At 37.4% G+C, this 16588-nt stretch overlaps 1 protein-coding gene across 3 annotated transcripts; it reads right to left on the reverse strand.

Moving 5' to 3' along the window:
* Nucleotides 1-209: 209 nt before the first annotated feature.
* LOC110801182 (uncharacterized) lies at nucleotides 210-16293 on the reverse strand. Of its 3 annotated transcripts, XM_022006509.2 has the most exons (21): nucleotides 16105-16293; nucleotides 15689-15919; nucleotides 13970-14567; nucleotides 13794-13882; nucleotides 13560-13658; nucleotides 12270-12885; nucleotides 11063-12166; nucleotides 10836-10944; nucleotides 8639-10311; nucleotides 7243-7381; nucleotides 6994-7117; nucleotides 6190-6273; nucleotides 3948-4089; nucleotides 3611-3840; nucleotides 3245-3340; nucleotides 1880-2050; nucleotides 1624-1800; nucleotides 1233-1346; nucleotides 939-1121; nucleotides 765-809; nucleotides 210-499 (listed from the first exon to the last, which is right to left on the reverse strand). In XM_022006509.2, the coding sequence occupies exons 2-21, from the start codon at nucleotides 15791-15793 to the stop codon at nucleotides 365-367; spliced, it is 6033 nt and encodes a 2010-aa protein (XP_021862201.2). In that variant the 5' UTR covers nucleotides 15794-15919; nucleotides 16105-16293; the 3' UTR covers nucleotides 210-364. The 3 variants fall into 3 exon arrangements, with proteins under 3 accessions (XP_021862201.2, XP_056694630.1, XP_056694631.1); XM_056838652.1 differs by lacking the exons at nucleotides 15689-15919; nucleotides 16105-16293 and having other exon boundaries at nucleotides 12270-12880; nucleotides 13970-14190; XM_056838653.1 differs by lacking the exons at nucleotides 13794-13882; nucleotides 13970-14567; nucleotides 15689-15919; nucleotides 16105-16293 and having other exon boundaries at nucleotides 12270-12746; nucleotides 13560-13657.
* Between the last annotated feature and the right edge of the window lie 295 nt (nucleotides 16294-16588).

A 16588-nucleotide genomic window follows, 5' to 3' on the forward strand; every position in this document is an offset into this window, starting at 1 on the left:
CTGAACCAGACCTGGATTAAGAACCTTCTGGTTCAACCAATACAGCAGAACTTGACCCAATGCTTGGGTACATATATCAGACCTCTAATCCTGTCATCACCCACTACTTCCTCGGCTGATTTGGTTCAAGACAAAATTTCTTTTCCTTGGATGCCATCAAATAAGTCAAAGTCTTTACCCAACTCAGATGTCAGACCTGGCCAATAACATCGACTAGAATGGAATTTTTACAGCTATATTAACATTTACCACAAGGTGCAATCACCTAGTATTTACATCAAAAATTTTGAAACTGAAACTTGTACAACAGACTAAATTATGGTAACTAATAAAACATTGTTGCCCATTGAATTTACATCTTCATCTAGTTCAAATAACGCCTGCAGTTTTTTGAATTGCAGAAACAGGGGATTTTCTTACCTTCATCCTCACGATTGAAGTGATAGTCATAAGTGATCTCCTCCCCAGGGTAAATATCTCTTTGAGCCAAAAATACAACCTGCAGTGTCAATATAAAGCAACTCAGAATATCTGTATGTTAAGTAGCTATATGATTAATATGGTCAATGGGTCATCCTCCGGAAAAAGAAAAAAAGGAATATTTATCAACTCTGTTATGGGCCTTGTTATAATTCCTCCATCTCTCTGCAGATTCAACATGTGTAATATACTTTGGCAAATGCATAATGTTTAAGTTGAGTGATCCCATTAGCATTTGGTGAAGCTCAGATATATAACAAGGAAATAAAGAACTGTTGCGTTACCTTTTTCTCGCCCCTGATAGTCAACACTTTGGCAACACAGTTTGGCTGACCACAGAAAATGACATGAACAAAACCCAGTCAGCATTGAATGAAGACTTGAAGTGTGTGCATGAGATAAAAAAGAAGCTTCAGAACAAAACAATATTTTGTTCAGTGATCAAAACAACATATTACCTGGCAAGAATGGTTGACAAATCGAGCTATCCCACCTTTGCAGGTAGCATCGATAATCTGTTCTTTGTCTATCCTAAAAAAGTAACATGCACTCTTATACTGAAGCTTTTTTCCAGAAAGATACTCACTCTCTCTTTTATCAGCAACACGGTGCCCCACTATCTCACCCACATATTCAACAACCTAAGAGATCAAATGTGATTAGAATAGCATATTCGTAATGGAAGTCGTCAAGTCTAAACACTATAGCAGGGTAAAACATAGTTTTCTTTTTCTGAGGATGAAATTTCATACCATAGCACCACGCTGAAAAAACTGAGAAGTGTACAGACCAAGAGCATGAATTCCAGATTTATACACTAGCAAATGTTTCCAGTCCCTTGCTTGTTTGTATCGAGCATATTCTTTCTGCAAAGATGTTTTACATGTATAAGAGTTAACTGTCATCTATGCAATGATAACACAACCCTTTGAGGAAGGAACTACAGCCAAATGCAAAGACAAAAATTATAAAAATCACTTGTGCATTTCTGTTAGTCAGTTGTTGAATCCCCAAAAGTAATTGCTACAGGATGCAACAACCATCAGTTTTGACAGCATAAGTTACAGACAAGTATACTGAGACAATGTTTGATATCCATGCTGCAGTTTCAAAGAAAGAATTTATATTTAACTCTTTACATACCCGATAATCATGGTCTACATCTGAAATTGGAGGTTTAGGCTGCTTATTCTTGCTCAGCTTGTGTCTATTGATGTAAAGCCATGCGTCTAATTGCACCTGAGTGACAAGGCACCCATCCTTACCATTACGTTGATAGGAAGAATACTGCACATCTCCCTGTTTTTTCCCCTTATAACCCTGGTAGAGAGCCATTCACATCATAAGAATATTATGTATCATAAAGAGATAAAGTTCAAAGAGTTTACAACACTTGTACCTCTGTTCTGGCACAAGTTGGTTCTCCTTCTCGCTCAGTTTCGGAATCGGCCTTGTTAGTATCATTATCATTCTCTACATGACAAGCTCTGGAATCAGCATGAATAAAGCATCTTCCATAGAAACCAATCTGATCCCTGTCAACTCCTTCAACCTCACTTTGCAGCAGACCCTGCAAGCAACAGAGTAAGATACTGATGCCATTAACAACTATCATCAGACACTTCTTTCAACGACTCAAAAGTAACAGTCTAACCAGATCCATCCACCATCCTGTAAAACAGGCATATCTGAGAACTCCTATATCACCAAAATAATAAGTTGATAATTTTGCAAAAACTTGTTTCTAGCTCTTTAAGCATAGTTTTTCCTTAAATATTGAAGCAGCTTCCCACCCAAGAAAGCTATCTTTCCAGTCAAGGTCACATCACCACTAGCCATAACATGAAAATGACCGCCTTGACTAGCTCTTTACCCTTCACACTTCTTCGTTTTATTTCCCTCCTATCCAGCTATCCTCACTTAGGCTTTGTTCGCTTAAGTTTTAGAAAAATAAGTTAAAGTTCAGCAAGAAGTATGTAAAGCTAAACAAAAATAGTTAAGTTAAACAAAATTAAGCTCGGGAGAACAAAGCGTTATTCCATCCTATTAAGCAGAGAAACTAAAGATGACCAGCTTCCGTTCAAAATAAATTTTCTTAAAGAAAAATCCAGCAAGGACTAAAACTGAGAGCTTGTAAGATAGTTACAGAATATGTTTGAATGTTAGCAGTTCATTCTGTAATCATTTGTTAAATAAAAAATTTATTGATGAAACTATAATTTTAGATTTACCGTGAACTTGTAGTTTACAGTAAATTAGAAAAAGAATATATTAAAGAGAATGTTTCAATTTAAGAGAAGTACCGTTTCATCAATGAAATCTAGTGCTCTGGAAATGTTGCTAATGACATTCTAAAACTTATAGATGATTTCTTTTGTTACTCCCTTACACATGTCAAAAGAGAGGGTAATGTAGTTGTCCACAAGCTAGCCAAGATTAGTATGGATAGAAGAAGCTCCTGTTGGGGTGATTGATGTTGTATACAAAAATAATTTGTTGATTGAGGTGTAATTGAATATTTGAATTTTAAGTGTAAAGAAAAGGGTCATCAATTGACCTATCTAGGAGCATTATGGGTAATGCGGTTGTCTACAAGCTAGCTAAGGTTAGTATGGATAGAAGAAGCTCTTGTTGAGGTGATTGATGTTGTATACGGAAAAAAAATTTGTTGATTGAGGTCTAATTGAATTTTACACGTAAAGAAAATGGTTCATCAAGTCACCTATCTAGGAGCATTATGTAAGCATTGTTGTACAGGCCTTACCTTCTGATGAGCGCACCATGGATGAAAATGAGTATGACACGTCTCAACACAACACCGTATGCATGAACCACCAGGCCGCTTGCATATGTAGCAAACCTGGAACAAAGTAATTGCATGTGAAAACCTTGGGGAGAATGGAAAAAATAGTCACATGCCACATAATGCTCGGTCGTATTGAAACTTGAAATTTTGATTACGAAAAAAAAGTTTTCTTCCCTCTTTGTGTGTGTGTGTGTGGGGGGGGGGGGGGGGGGGGGGTAGGAAAAGCAGAGCTGACGCAAAATGATGTCTGATATTTACTTATTCTTTCTTTTCGTTATATACTCCGTATTTGATATTCTATCTACAGAGGAACAACATGCTTACCATGTAGTCTTTCAGAAGGGAAACACCAGAAACATCAAAGGCACTCATGGTGTCCACATTAGGACATCTTGTTCCTGGAGTCCATAGTCCACACACCATATGGACCCACTGCTTGACAGTTGGATCAAACAATCCTGATATTATGCTATTATGCACCACTGGTTTTATTGAAGGACAGGGCTGATACGTTGCACTTTCTGAATTGTTTCGACACTCCATCTTTGCTGGAACTGTGAAAGGACTGATATTAATACTCATCACACTGCAAATTTGATGTGATTGGCAGACATTGTTATCATTGGTACTCATAACATGGGGAGCAGTCTAGAAGACTCACCATACAAGGCTTCAGCAGAACCCAAATTCATAATATGGGGTTCTGTCCTAATATCCCATGCTTTCAAAAGACTTTTCACCACATTACGGCTGCCAAATGCACGAGTCATGGCTCCAGCTTTATAACCACAGAGGACACAAGCCTAAAGTGGATAAACCATCACTATAAGTTGCTTAAAACCAATAGAGGAACGAAACAGATAAAATAAAAAGAAAGAGAAAAAGATAAACAAATTTTATGAACAAATGACATAGTTAAAGCACATGTGCTGGAGCAGCACCTCCTTTTCAGTAAGCTAAACCCTCATCATAGTAGACCAAATAAAACCCCATGTTAAGCACCTCATAATCCTTTGATATAAGTAGGACTCTTACTGCTTCTGAGTTCTGATAAGGTTTAATTTAATACTCCATACCATCAGGAACATAATACAAGATCAAATTATTCAAATTGGACATCTACCACATTCACACATTTCAGATATTTTTACTTTGATCTTGAATAACTTCCACAGTTCCACAAGAGTGTTCTGAACACTTCCCACTCTTTTCTCTTAATCACAGAAGCAGTTTAACATGCCACTAAACTCTCCACTTTATGTTAAGAACTCAAAAGGCAGACAAAGAAACTCAAGGAAGAAAGTTCATGAGAATATGAACATAGATAGGAAGTATAACTTTCAAAAGAGCATTTTAAACCAAGAAAATCATCATATAGTGACACTTTAGTCTAGATGTGGAGATCATCAAACGCTTTCACCGTGCAAGAAGATAAACTGGCTGACACAAAAAATTCTAATTACTAGCCCACAAAATAACAAAAAAGAAATGGAACTTTATACCATAACACAAAACTGAAATGATATAGATACAAAAGGTACGACATGCAAACTCACTCTTCAATCTCCATTCATATAGTGAGAGCACAACAAAACTTCCTTAGTGCTAATGGATACAACTTATTCAATGAAGTAAACAAAAGAAAAGCTGGAAAATTCAAGAAAACTTGTCTGATAACAGAAATGATTTCATGGGCAACATTACATATTATGTATATAGGTAAAAGCAGGAAAAATGGAAGTGCTTAGAGAAATTGTCTGCAGTGGCTTTCTCAATCAGGAGAGGAACTAGAGTCTCACAATAAGAGGGGGGGGGGGGGGGGGGGGGGGGGTGAAGTACTGACGACCCTCCTGCAAGCATGTTTTGCTATTAAATACAATATAATATAACTTTCTTCTCATAAGATACAGACACTGATGTACTGGCATGATGGTAAGTAAATGTTTTCTCAAAATAATCTAAATTTTTAATCTGAACTGCGAAATGTATTATAGTCTCCCTCTTATATCTTCTACACAAGTATCCTTTCTCCTAAATTAGGAAACCATCTTGAGGTGAGGAGCAGTGCATGGAATTGAGATGAATATCAGAATATGTCAGAATTTTTTAGAAGACAACATCAGCCTTGCCAGTGATAGCAACTGAGGAGGGCATTCAGAAAAAAAGTGACTGTTTACCTGTTTCCTTTAAGCAGTGTATTGATGATTTAGAAGCATCAATATTACAATCTCCACTTCCCCATTTTCTCTTCTTTTCTTTCCTTATTATTTCTCTTGAATTCTTCAATCTATTACATGACTAATTTCTCAGATGGAGAGAGAAAGGAAAAGGGAAGAGATGCATACAACTGATATGCATCTGCTGCAAATCCTCTCAGTTTTCAAGAGACTGAACACTAGAAGAGGGATCCCTACTATTATCAGCAATAAGCCCTATCCGTTTGTTAGAAAGACTAAACGCCGAGTTGAGGGACCCCTGCCAACATCTGCAATAAGTCCTCCCGAGATCTATATAGACTAAATCCCACCATCACTTTTCCTAATTATTTGACATCCTACCTCTTTCTTCTCTAGCAACAAGATATTTCTATTTTCCGTTGCTGAATGTGCTAGAAACTATTTCTGTCTCACCTTCCACGATAATACTTATAAGAACCTCCATGTGTTACTGTTACTGAAAGTCACACCCATTCTATTCTCAAAAGTTTTTATGAGTCTTAATAAACATTTCCTTGAAGACTGCATTCCTTTGGCCCAAAAGATAACTAGCGTAGAATTGGATAAATATAAGTTGTAAGTGAATTCTGGAGCTTTCTTACCCAGCGAAGGCAGCTATTCGTATGAACATTTTCAGAATCACGCCAAAAAAAAAAAAAAAAATGAAAATTGGAAATATAAGCTTACAACATCCTTAGAGCTTGTTCTGCATGGTCTGCAATACCAATCAGTTTTTGGCACTCTTGAAATTCCATAACAAGCCTGATGGATCTGTAAATTCATGCAGAAATTAAAAATTAAATAAATCATCTCAAACTCTGGTGTTTAAAAAAGCGCGCTTAAAGCTCGCTTAAGCGCTGAAGCTCAAAGCTCTAGGGCAAAGGGCTTAATTAGGTCTGAGCGAAGCGTTTGTGAAAAAGCGCACCGAAGCGTACTTAAGCGCATGAAGCGCAAAAAGCGTATGAAGAGCGCTTTTTTGAGCTTCATTGAAATTCTTCTTTTTTTTCAAATTTTCACGTTAAAATATTTGTTTTTTATATGTTGTTATTGTCTATTGGACCACATCCTATTAAAGTATTAATCCTTAACAATAGAAAGTGGCCCAAGAGTCCAAAAGAAAAGAAAAAAGAACAAAAAAAGAAGATGACATATCCTTTTGAAAATAGCATAGTATACTTGTTTCCTAGTGGATATTACATGATAAAAACTATGTTATATGCTTCATTTTGTTAAAACAAGGAGCAACAGGGAAGAAAATCTGATGTTTATGTGTTTTTGTGGTTATTTTAGTAAGATATATATATCCATAATGGTAAAGAATTCTTGAATTCTTAAAAAGTGCGCTTCGCTTCGATGAAGCTAGCGCTTTGCACTTGCGCTTTAAGCTTAAGCTCTAGGACTCATATCGCTTTAGTGCGCTTTGCCCTTTTTTAAACACTAGTCAAACTACAACAAGAGGGACTAGCTGAGGTTCCGATTGCTGTTGCATACTTGGATTAAACAATGTCCACACTCCAACAAACAGTTGGCATTGTCTTTGTTTGAGATTCCACACACGCAGCATAATTTATCCATTTTCGTAAGCAGAGAACTACAGTGCAGTTTTCTACAGGATCTGAATCAAAGAAGCAAAAACCAGACAGATAAGAAAAATCATGGCAGGACTTAATCCACACTTATAACAGAAAATAATACTTCAGCTTATTATTAAGAAGAATCAAAACTCTATGATCTCCTCACCTTTTACCAGAAGCTCTATGTTCACCACCTTCACTTCTTCCAGCATTTTCCTGTGTGTTCATTTCCAGTTCACATACTGTTGATGAAGCACTCATTATATTCTGAGAACGACTGATATCTGAAGATATGAATTTGTTACCTGCAGAAAAACTCAAATTTTGTTCCGTCAGTAAATTAACGTAAAGAATTCAACATCAAAACAAAAAAACCAGAGTACAAGTGAGAATATGCATCAAAGACATGGTAGATTGGTTTTAGGCATTATAAGGAGAGTAGAAAAGAGAACTGACCCTATATTTGATCCGGGTTATGCCATGGAGGGAGCAGGCAGAAGACATGGGAGGACCTAGCTAAGAACATTTAGCTAAGGTACACTTCCTCCATTCATTTTTATTTGCACCATTAGGAGTTTCACGCTTATCAATGAATAAATTTGACCGTTAACATCTTTTATTATCTCCAAGTAAAATTACAAAATCTGATATTTTAAAAGTGTAAATTAAGATAAACTACAAATATCCCACATGACTAGATTTCCCCCTATAGTCACAAAATATTACAAAAAACCAGATGGTGCAAGTAATAAAGAACGGAGGAAGTTATATACTCCCTCCGTCCCTAAAAGATTGCCCCAAATATCAAACTTCACTTTATTAATTTTTGGGTGTAAAATATGAACATGGATTGGTAAAGTGAGCCTGTGAGGAGAGAGATAGAGAGTGAGCAAGTGCGAAATTTTATTAAATAAGGTATGGGGAAAACAAATAGGGACACCCCAAAAAGGAATGTCGGGCAATCTTTTAGGGACGGAGGGAGTATTAGACAAGTACAATGCCTTAAAGTAGGTAAACACTTAGATCTTTGGCAACTAGCACCTCTTTCTCAATTTATATCTACCTGGACACAGCACATCTCCCATTCGACCTTTTTATTACACAATATTTATTCATCTAATGGGAAAGGAACAGCAATACAGCATCACAATCATAAACAACTCATTACACAGAAAGTATCAGGATCCAAAAGAGTTGTTTACAAATTAAGGGATTCTCTTAACTACCCAACTGTAAAAAACCTCATTGTCATACAAGCTCAAATACATTTTGCACCCATATCTTGTTCCCATAAGCAACAGAGCTATCAGCTAGAGGCCTATAGTCTGCATCCAAAATGCAAGTAAAATAATACTAGAAAGGTGATGAACATTAAAATGTAAAGGGACATCACTAGCTCTTGTTGCTGTTGTGAACTTGTGATGCATGCAAGGGCACAGATAATTAGTACCAAACAGACAGAGAGTAACATGGTCACTACAAGATTGCACATATGAAACCAGATGCCACAGTAAAGAATACTGATCTATGACATAATTAAACCTTAAATATTAAATTGATACCTCTCATAGACAACTCATAGAGGCTGCGCATACGAATTTCCTTCGTCTTTGATATAGCAGCTGGGCGAGAGGTTGAAACACTTAGATTTCTTTCACCTCCATCAGCTCCACCTTCTTCTGATGCATCAGGATCATCAGATTGTGTATTGTCCAGGTGCATTTGCTGAGTCTCCAGAATAGAAGCACCTTCCCGACTATGACATGATGAAAACTTATTGAATTGGCTACCTTGGGATCGATGGGAACTAAATGGTAGATCAGGGAGTTTTCTTCCACCATTGCAACGAACATTCTTCTTCTTTCTTATTGAAGGTAACACAGGTTCTTTCTCAAACTTAGCATGTCTTTCGGAAGCTTTTAGAACCTGGCTCAGAGGAACAATTTTAGGTGGCCTTAATTGGTCAAAATCTAATTCCTGATCACATATAATACCGTACTTTCCACAAGCTACAGGCTTCGCCTGTTGGCAGCCTTTTGCACTGTTCTTCAAAGTTCTATTGGAAGTTGAATTGTCCAAACTATATACCTTTACAGCCTTAGTAGCCTTGTCAGCTTCAGTAGCCTTAACCTGTTTTAAGTTTTTGACAATAGCATTTTCTGGAATGTCGATGGAGTGATCATTGTCCTCCAATAGTCTCTGATTGCTGGGCCCACCCTCCACACTGTTATATATCCTATTTAAATCTCTTTTACGAGAAAGCATTTTGGCTGCAACCATGGCAGACCTCCCTTGCTTGAGACTGTTATAACTTGAGTTAACACTATGCATCTTCGATGATATCTGATTAGACTGATTTGAGACGGTGAATGATGCTCCTAGCGTCTTCCATTTAGTGGTACGCTTTCTCTTTGTACGCTTAAATCCATCATCATTCTGAGTATTATTAGATACTTCATCAGAACTACCTCCAGAGACGGTAAAATTTTGCAATTCATTTGAATATGTTTGCCTAAATTCATTGATTCCTTCGTGATGTGCTACATTTTCCGACACCGTCAAAGATGTATCTTCGGTAGATTTAGTCTTACCGTCACAAACAAGAATTGAACTTCTAACACTATCAATTGCTTCAACGGAAGAAGAACTTCTGGAAATAGCAGATGATCCTTGATCTGCTATTTGGCCATTGCCATACATAGTATGACAGCCACCAACAGTTCCAGAATCAATCATGTTGACCTCATTAGATTCTTGGGTAACAACTGGTGCAGAACATCCAGAAGAAATGTTTGACAATTCTTTCACTTTCAACAACTCAGCTGCCTGGTCCGATTTGAAAATACCTTTAGCAGCAAGCTCTTTCAAGTTAGTTTCAGACTCTTCCCTAGTGTCCAATAAATGTGTTGGTGCATCCTGGCATATCATTTTCGAAACTGTATATGCCTTGGAAGGAACATCTATCCACTGAGAATTTCCGCAATCAGATTTGAATTTAAGTTCCTTTTCCTTTTGATTGCATTCTACCCCAGTTGTCTTTTCAATAAACACGCGGTCCTCAGAAATCCTTGAACTACTATATCTAGGGGTTTCAACAACTGCAATGTTTTCTTGATTTCTCTTCGAACACACTGTCTGAACATTGTAACTGCATTTGGCTGAAATATGACAAGATCCTCCATTGCACCTTTTCACCATGTTACAACCACATTCCATATTTTCTTGTCTTTCAACACTGTCAAAAAAGATGCAACAAACAAGGAAATATTAAAACTGGATGTAACAGCTTAGTGAATTTTGGGACACACGGAAATATAGTTAGACCATTTAGCAAATATTCACATAACTGTACATAAAAACCAGAAGACAGGTGATGCACTCCACTTTTATATGTCACCGCCAAAAGAGTCTCAATTAGTCTCACTGATGCAAAACTTAAGGCAGGTTTGGCACTTCCACAGTTGTTCGCTTGTAGCTACTTGTCTTTCGGGATTCACTTAAAAACATTTTGCAGAAACTTCCAGAATTTACGTAAAAGGTTTCAACTATTGTTTTAATAGTTTCAAAAGAAAACTCTTCTTTACCTAGACATTTGAACTGCAGATCTTTTGATTTTAATACGAGTTACATAAGTTTGTACATCAAAAGGATTTTGTGAAGAATCTGCTAATTACACCAGGTAGAGCTTCCTAGTAGAGAAAAACATTAAGAATATTATCTAATAGTCACTATTAGAGTTGAATAAAAATGAAAGATAACCTCAGTGAAGATTGTTGCTTTGGCTGTCGATTACATGGATCTTCGTTATAATTGTCAGCTAACTTAGAAAGTAACGTCGTCTCTTCAGTAACAGCACCCAAATTCTCACCTGTACAGACAAAACACTATTTGAAGTCCCCCAAATTCCACGACAACAATTATATGTTTCTATTGGGGAAAATAATTACGTGTTTTGCCTTCTGCCATACTTCTCTAAACATTCTCACCTTTCTTATGACCAACATCTGGCAGGAAGGATGGTGAGACAATGTGTCCAACAGAAAATGGACGACCATGTCTTTGTTCTTCGAAAGACCCGTGATCAAAAAATAAAGCATGTGCTCTCAAATCAGGAATTTTACAGTTCTCGCTTTGTTGTCTTTTGTCGGCATGAATTCTTGATGGCTGATCAAGTACAAGGGAAGCATCCATGGGCTTTTCCTTGAATGATTTCTCTACATTCCTCAAAGAAAGAAGTTTCAAACTCTCATCTCTGATACGTGAGTTTACAGCTTCAACATCTTTGCTGAAAGACACAGAACCATAACCTGGAGCCAGGAATGTGGATAAAGGGGTGAAGCCAGAGGAAGTTGCCTGCAGGGTAGGAGTTGTTCTAAAATTAAAAGATGAATTTTTCAATTTATTGGAGAACTGATCTCGATCAGGATTGCTTGCCAGGTTACAGGTGTTCCCAACATAGTTTGATGCACCAGAGACACCTGACGGGATGTTACCTGTCTCAGGTATGGTAAACTTTGCAGAAGTCAATGCACAACCATTAGGATTACAGGATTTCCCATTTCCAGTAAAACCAGAACTTTCCATCTCTTTAGCATAAAGCCTAGATCCTGATTCACTCCCAACAATGGATCCTTCACGCCCACATGTAGCATCCCTGATTCTGCCCATGTTATTTGGCAAAGCTGATTTATTGATGTCTGAAGGTCTGATTGGTGCATCTCCATTACACGAGAAATCTATCAGTACAGACCTATCTAAACAAGGCTGGTAATGAAGCGTCCGAGGACTGAAAGAATGGTTGTCTGTCTTCCTCTTGTTAATTTCCTTATTATACAAATTCCCTCCAGCTGTATTATTAGAAGAGCGAACCGGCACGGACATTGTAGAACTACTATACAATCCGTCTTTCAAGTGCTCCGCATGAACAATACTGTTTGTAGAAATCAGTGCATTATTCAGAGGGCTTGCCAGGAATGAAGTTGGTGCATTATTTAAAGGGCCTGCTAGGAATAATTCTTTTGTTCTGCTAAAATCCGCCGCAAATTTGCAAAACAAGTGCTGCGTGTTTTTTTCAGAAACCTTTGAATTTGCTGTTGCATGAAGAGGCACTATAACATGTAAGTATACAAAAACAGAGTCGAGCAGTAATCAAATTGCATAGAAAATAGACTCAGAAAAGTTCTCTCAACGCACAATTTTGATTCAGCTTTTCCTGCACAGTTGCTGCTTGGACTCCACTAGTGTGATGTCTTACAGTTGTTAGAGCAATTGGTCCTGTACCCCGACTCAACTGAGATGGCTGTCCAAGCTTCAAATCAATGCTCGAAGAGAAAGGACCTCTCTGCAGAACAACTTTATCCTTTGAACTATTGTTTTCCCTGGAGCCAACACTCTGCAAGTTCTGAAACGCAGAACTAAACGAATTCTCACAGTGGCAACCATTCCCTGATCCTTCTTTGTCACTCGGCAATGAAGGCTTCGAATTTCTTAGAGTAGGGCTAGCTATTTTTGGATCATCTGTCATATTGTGTGAGTTCCTCCGGGAGGTTCCCATGTTGCAGTGGTTACAACCATTTTCCATTTGAGCATTTTTTAAGATTTGATTAGAAAATTCCTGGGTTGATCGAGGTCTACTTGTGGACACATTATTCTGAGGCTGCAGAGAAGACTCTGCAGATGAATTAAACAGACTAGACATGTCAAAAACCTTCCTCCTGTCAGCAACAGCCATGCTGCTATTTGTCAAGCCAGAAGTTGCTAACAATCTTTCCGGCCAGTCCCATCCTCTATGATCCCCTGGAGCCCTAATCTAAATCACCATAAAAATATCACCCCTAATCTCCATGTTCAAAATACATGCAATATGAAATAAAAGTTAATGCAAAAGAAGCAAGCAAAAATGAGCTACAGTCGGCAAGGTAAAATATAGCCAACATACTTGACACTTTGCTTTAGTAAAAGAAGTCTGTAAGATCGGGCCATGTCCAACTCCTTGCAAAGTATAAGAAAGGATTGTTGGGGTTCTATCTAACATTTTGAAGTTTCAGTTCATATTAATTTTCATTACTTTGATACTTGGTCAAGAAACTACGAAGAAATTATTTATATGAAGTATCAATACAGCTAAGTCCTATGACCTGCAAGTACTCAAGTGCGCAGATAGGTACACATTCAAAGGGAGCAGACACTTTTATGGAAGACCAATTGGAAATTTGGAATACAAGTTAGCAGGTGGGCAAAAGAAATTTTCACTTTAGACATCAATCTACAGTAATTAGCTATCAAGATATACATGAAAGGCACAGAATCATTCGATAACTGAGTGTGCAAAGACAAAACGCAAATGGGACATAACCATGTGAACGAAGGTGGAAAGAAGAAAATGAATGCTTAAAAGCTCCAAGTCACAACAAGCATATGTTTTACAGATTATAGAAGTCCACTTCAGGAATATATTCCAAATGAATTCCATTAACATCTTACCCCGAAATTTTGGAGGTACACCTTACGCCATTGAGCAATGCTCTCCCCACTATCCATGCGTACAGCATATCCGGGATTAACATCAGATAACCCTGAATGCTGCATAGTGTGATAAATCATTAGAATGAAGCAGAATGAGAGTTCAGAGGTCTGCAACAGGAGAGATATAGACAAGACAGCCGAAAGCCATGTGGAAACTACAAACAGATACCAATTTTTATGTTTTCAGATTACCTCGCAAAATTCAGATACTGACATGTGCAAACCATGGCATGAGCACAGAATACCAAAAACACCTGTGTTGCTGAGAAGTAGATCTCCACCTTTTAAATTGATCACACAGGGAGATTCAGATAACAAAGCAAAGCATCGGTAAATATTAAGATTGAGAACGGAAGAATCAAACTCACTTGCACCCATGCAGAAGACACGAGGACAGCCACCCGCAACTGAACTTTGTTTATTATAGACAGACGATGGTGTTTGCAAAGAGGCATCTGGCAAATTACTGCTTCTTGTAGGAGCACAAGTTACCCCTTTTTGCAAAGAAGTATTGATTCCACTTTCATTCCTGGAGCCAGGATGAGTGATTAATTGCCTCAGAGCATTGATGTCGTCACATAGGCCATGACTACTACCATTATTGGCATTCATGACAGGTCTCGAAGGGAAAATAGGGTGAACGTCTACTCCATCTCTTGCATTAAAGTTTGTACTATTCTGAAACAATGCCCAAGTTGGCATTTTGCCAACATTACCCTGAGCAGAAGTATCTGGAATGCAGCCATGACTGGAAGAATGCATATTAAACTGCCGCTGGAAATCATATTGCGAGAGAGGCGGGGCTGATGACAGAGAGTGGAAGGAACTTCCGGTTTCAAGGTGCATTGGCTTGCATGAGCCAAAATTCAATATATTGGATGTGGGTGCCTGTTTAATCTGAGGAGACAGTGGCCCTTGTTCTCGTACATCATGGGGAAGGATACAGTGGTTCGTGTTCATATTCATCTGCAGACCACAAATAGGTCAAATATAATTTGTCCGGCAGCTATCAATCTATCATTTTATTAATCATGCAAGGATTGCATGCAATTTGAACTATTGGCAACGACCACCATGTATTGATAAGAATCACATAATCAGAAGTAATAACATGTCAAGTCCTTGGCAGTTAGATGGAAACTAATGTTGAAGTTTAGAGTCCCGTCATAATTGGCCAATGTGCCTCACTTTCAACCAAAGAAACATAGATGACCGTATTGAGGGTGACACAAGTTTTTGGTTTAAGCACCATCATTACTTGATATCTACAGCCCTATATGTAGTATCATAGCGGTCGTTTCTTATTGCAAGCCTAGGAAAGAGATTTTCTAAAATCATTGAGACATTGACCAAAGGAAGTAGAATTTCTAGGCCACTTACCTAGGGGGATTTTATGAGAAACTTACGCATCTTGTTTCCCAAATAGTAGTAACTTTTCAGTCTTCTACTTTCTAGAAAATGTTCCTGAGTTCTAACACATCTACTGAATGACTACTGTAGAATCAGCAAACTATAGATGTGGATGCATTTTGCATTGTGATAATCCATATTATCTTCTAATCTAAGTCTTATATTTTTGGCAATTTTCTATGTACAACCAAGGTTATTTCTACCCCCATGTGCTTAGATCTTGTGAGCACATATACCTCAAAATAGCCTATGTACAACTGGTTGTACGGTGAAGATCCTCTATATTTGTGAAACCATTAGAACTCAAAAAAAGGTCGACAAAGTTGAACACATCAACCAAGTGAAACAAAAACTTGCTACAAGTTCATTTCGTATATGCATATCATCTCTCATCCATAAAAATTCATTCTCAATTTTCTCATTGAACATCAAATGTACCTTTCACTTCCATATGACCGAGAAGTCAGCCGACTTAAATAAACAATGTACACTTAATCAAACATACTGCATTGTTCATATAACATAGCTCTTCATCAACACAATAAAGTTTATGCCAGTTTTCAGCTACATATGACATATCTATCATCCATGATTGACTTTCCACAAATATTGAACATGCAAGTCAAAAAATTTGCAAATTGCAAATCATCCAACCTCATAATCACAATTACAATTACCTGATTCCTTGCCTCCTGAAGCTGAAATTGCTCCGAGGAATGAGTAACCCTCGAACTCGAACATGGAACTTTGAGACCACATCTCATCTGACAACCATCTTCCATACCCAAACAGCCACCTCAACAACTACCAGCATAAGCACCACCACCACCACCACCACCCAAAATAAAATTACTGATCAATTTCCGCCATGGAAATTCAGAGTACAGATTAATATGGCATAGAACAACCTGAGAAAGTAGAGAATCAAACACTAATAGACTATAGATTATTAGAAATAAATCGAATAATGCCAGAAAAAAATATGAACTTTCTAGCATTTTATTCCCCTAAAATTACTGCTATAAAACAATTAACAAATTAAAATATGGGTATGAAAAGAAAAGATTACAGATGAATAATGAAGAAAAGCTACCTTTATTCTCTTTTTCGATTAATTTATTGAGAGATAATTTTTGTCATTAACTTTGGAGCTTTCAAGTTTCAAGTGAGAGTAAGAGTAAGACTCTAGAGTGTGAGAGTGAGAGGGGAGAGAAATTGAACATGGAGTTAATTGGAGAAGGAGATAATCGAGGTGAATTTGTCTAATTTATGATTCCTTACATCACCTCCATTTCTACAAGGTTTCACAAACTTAAAAAAAAAGACCCGTCTACGATAATATATTGAGTGGTGGTTTAAAATAGGATTGGTATCTACACATGTATGTTCTTTTAGTTTTTTTTTTTTTTTTGATAGAAGTATGTTCTTTTAGTTGCCTTATTGATGTTATTAATTCTATTTATTGTAGTTATATATCACCTTATTTTCAAGGTTATTAGCTCAAATTGTAGAGCAATGTTCAATATTTTACGTCGCAGTGCCGGGGCTACAATGACGTCATGACCATGGGGCCCTGT

This window comes from Spinacia oleracea, chromosome 1, assembly GCF_020520425.1.
Source record: "Spinacia oleracea cultivar Varoflay chromosome 1, BTI_SOV_V1, whole genome shotgun sequence".
Lineage (NCBI taxonomy): Eukaryota > Viridiplantae > Streptophyta > Magnoliopsida > Caryophyllales > Amaranthaceae > Spinacia > Spinacia oleracea.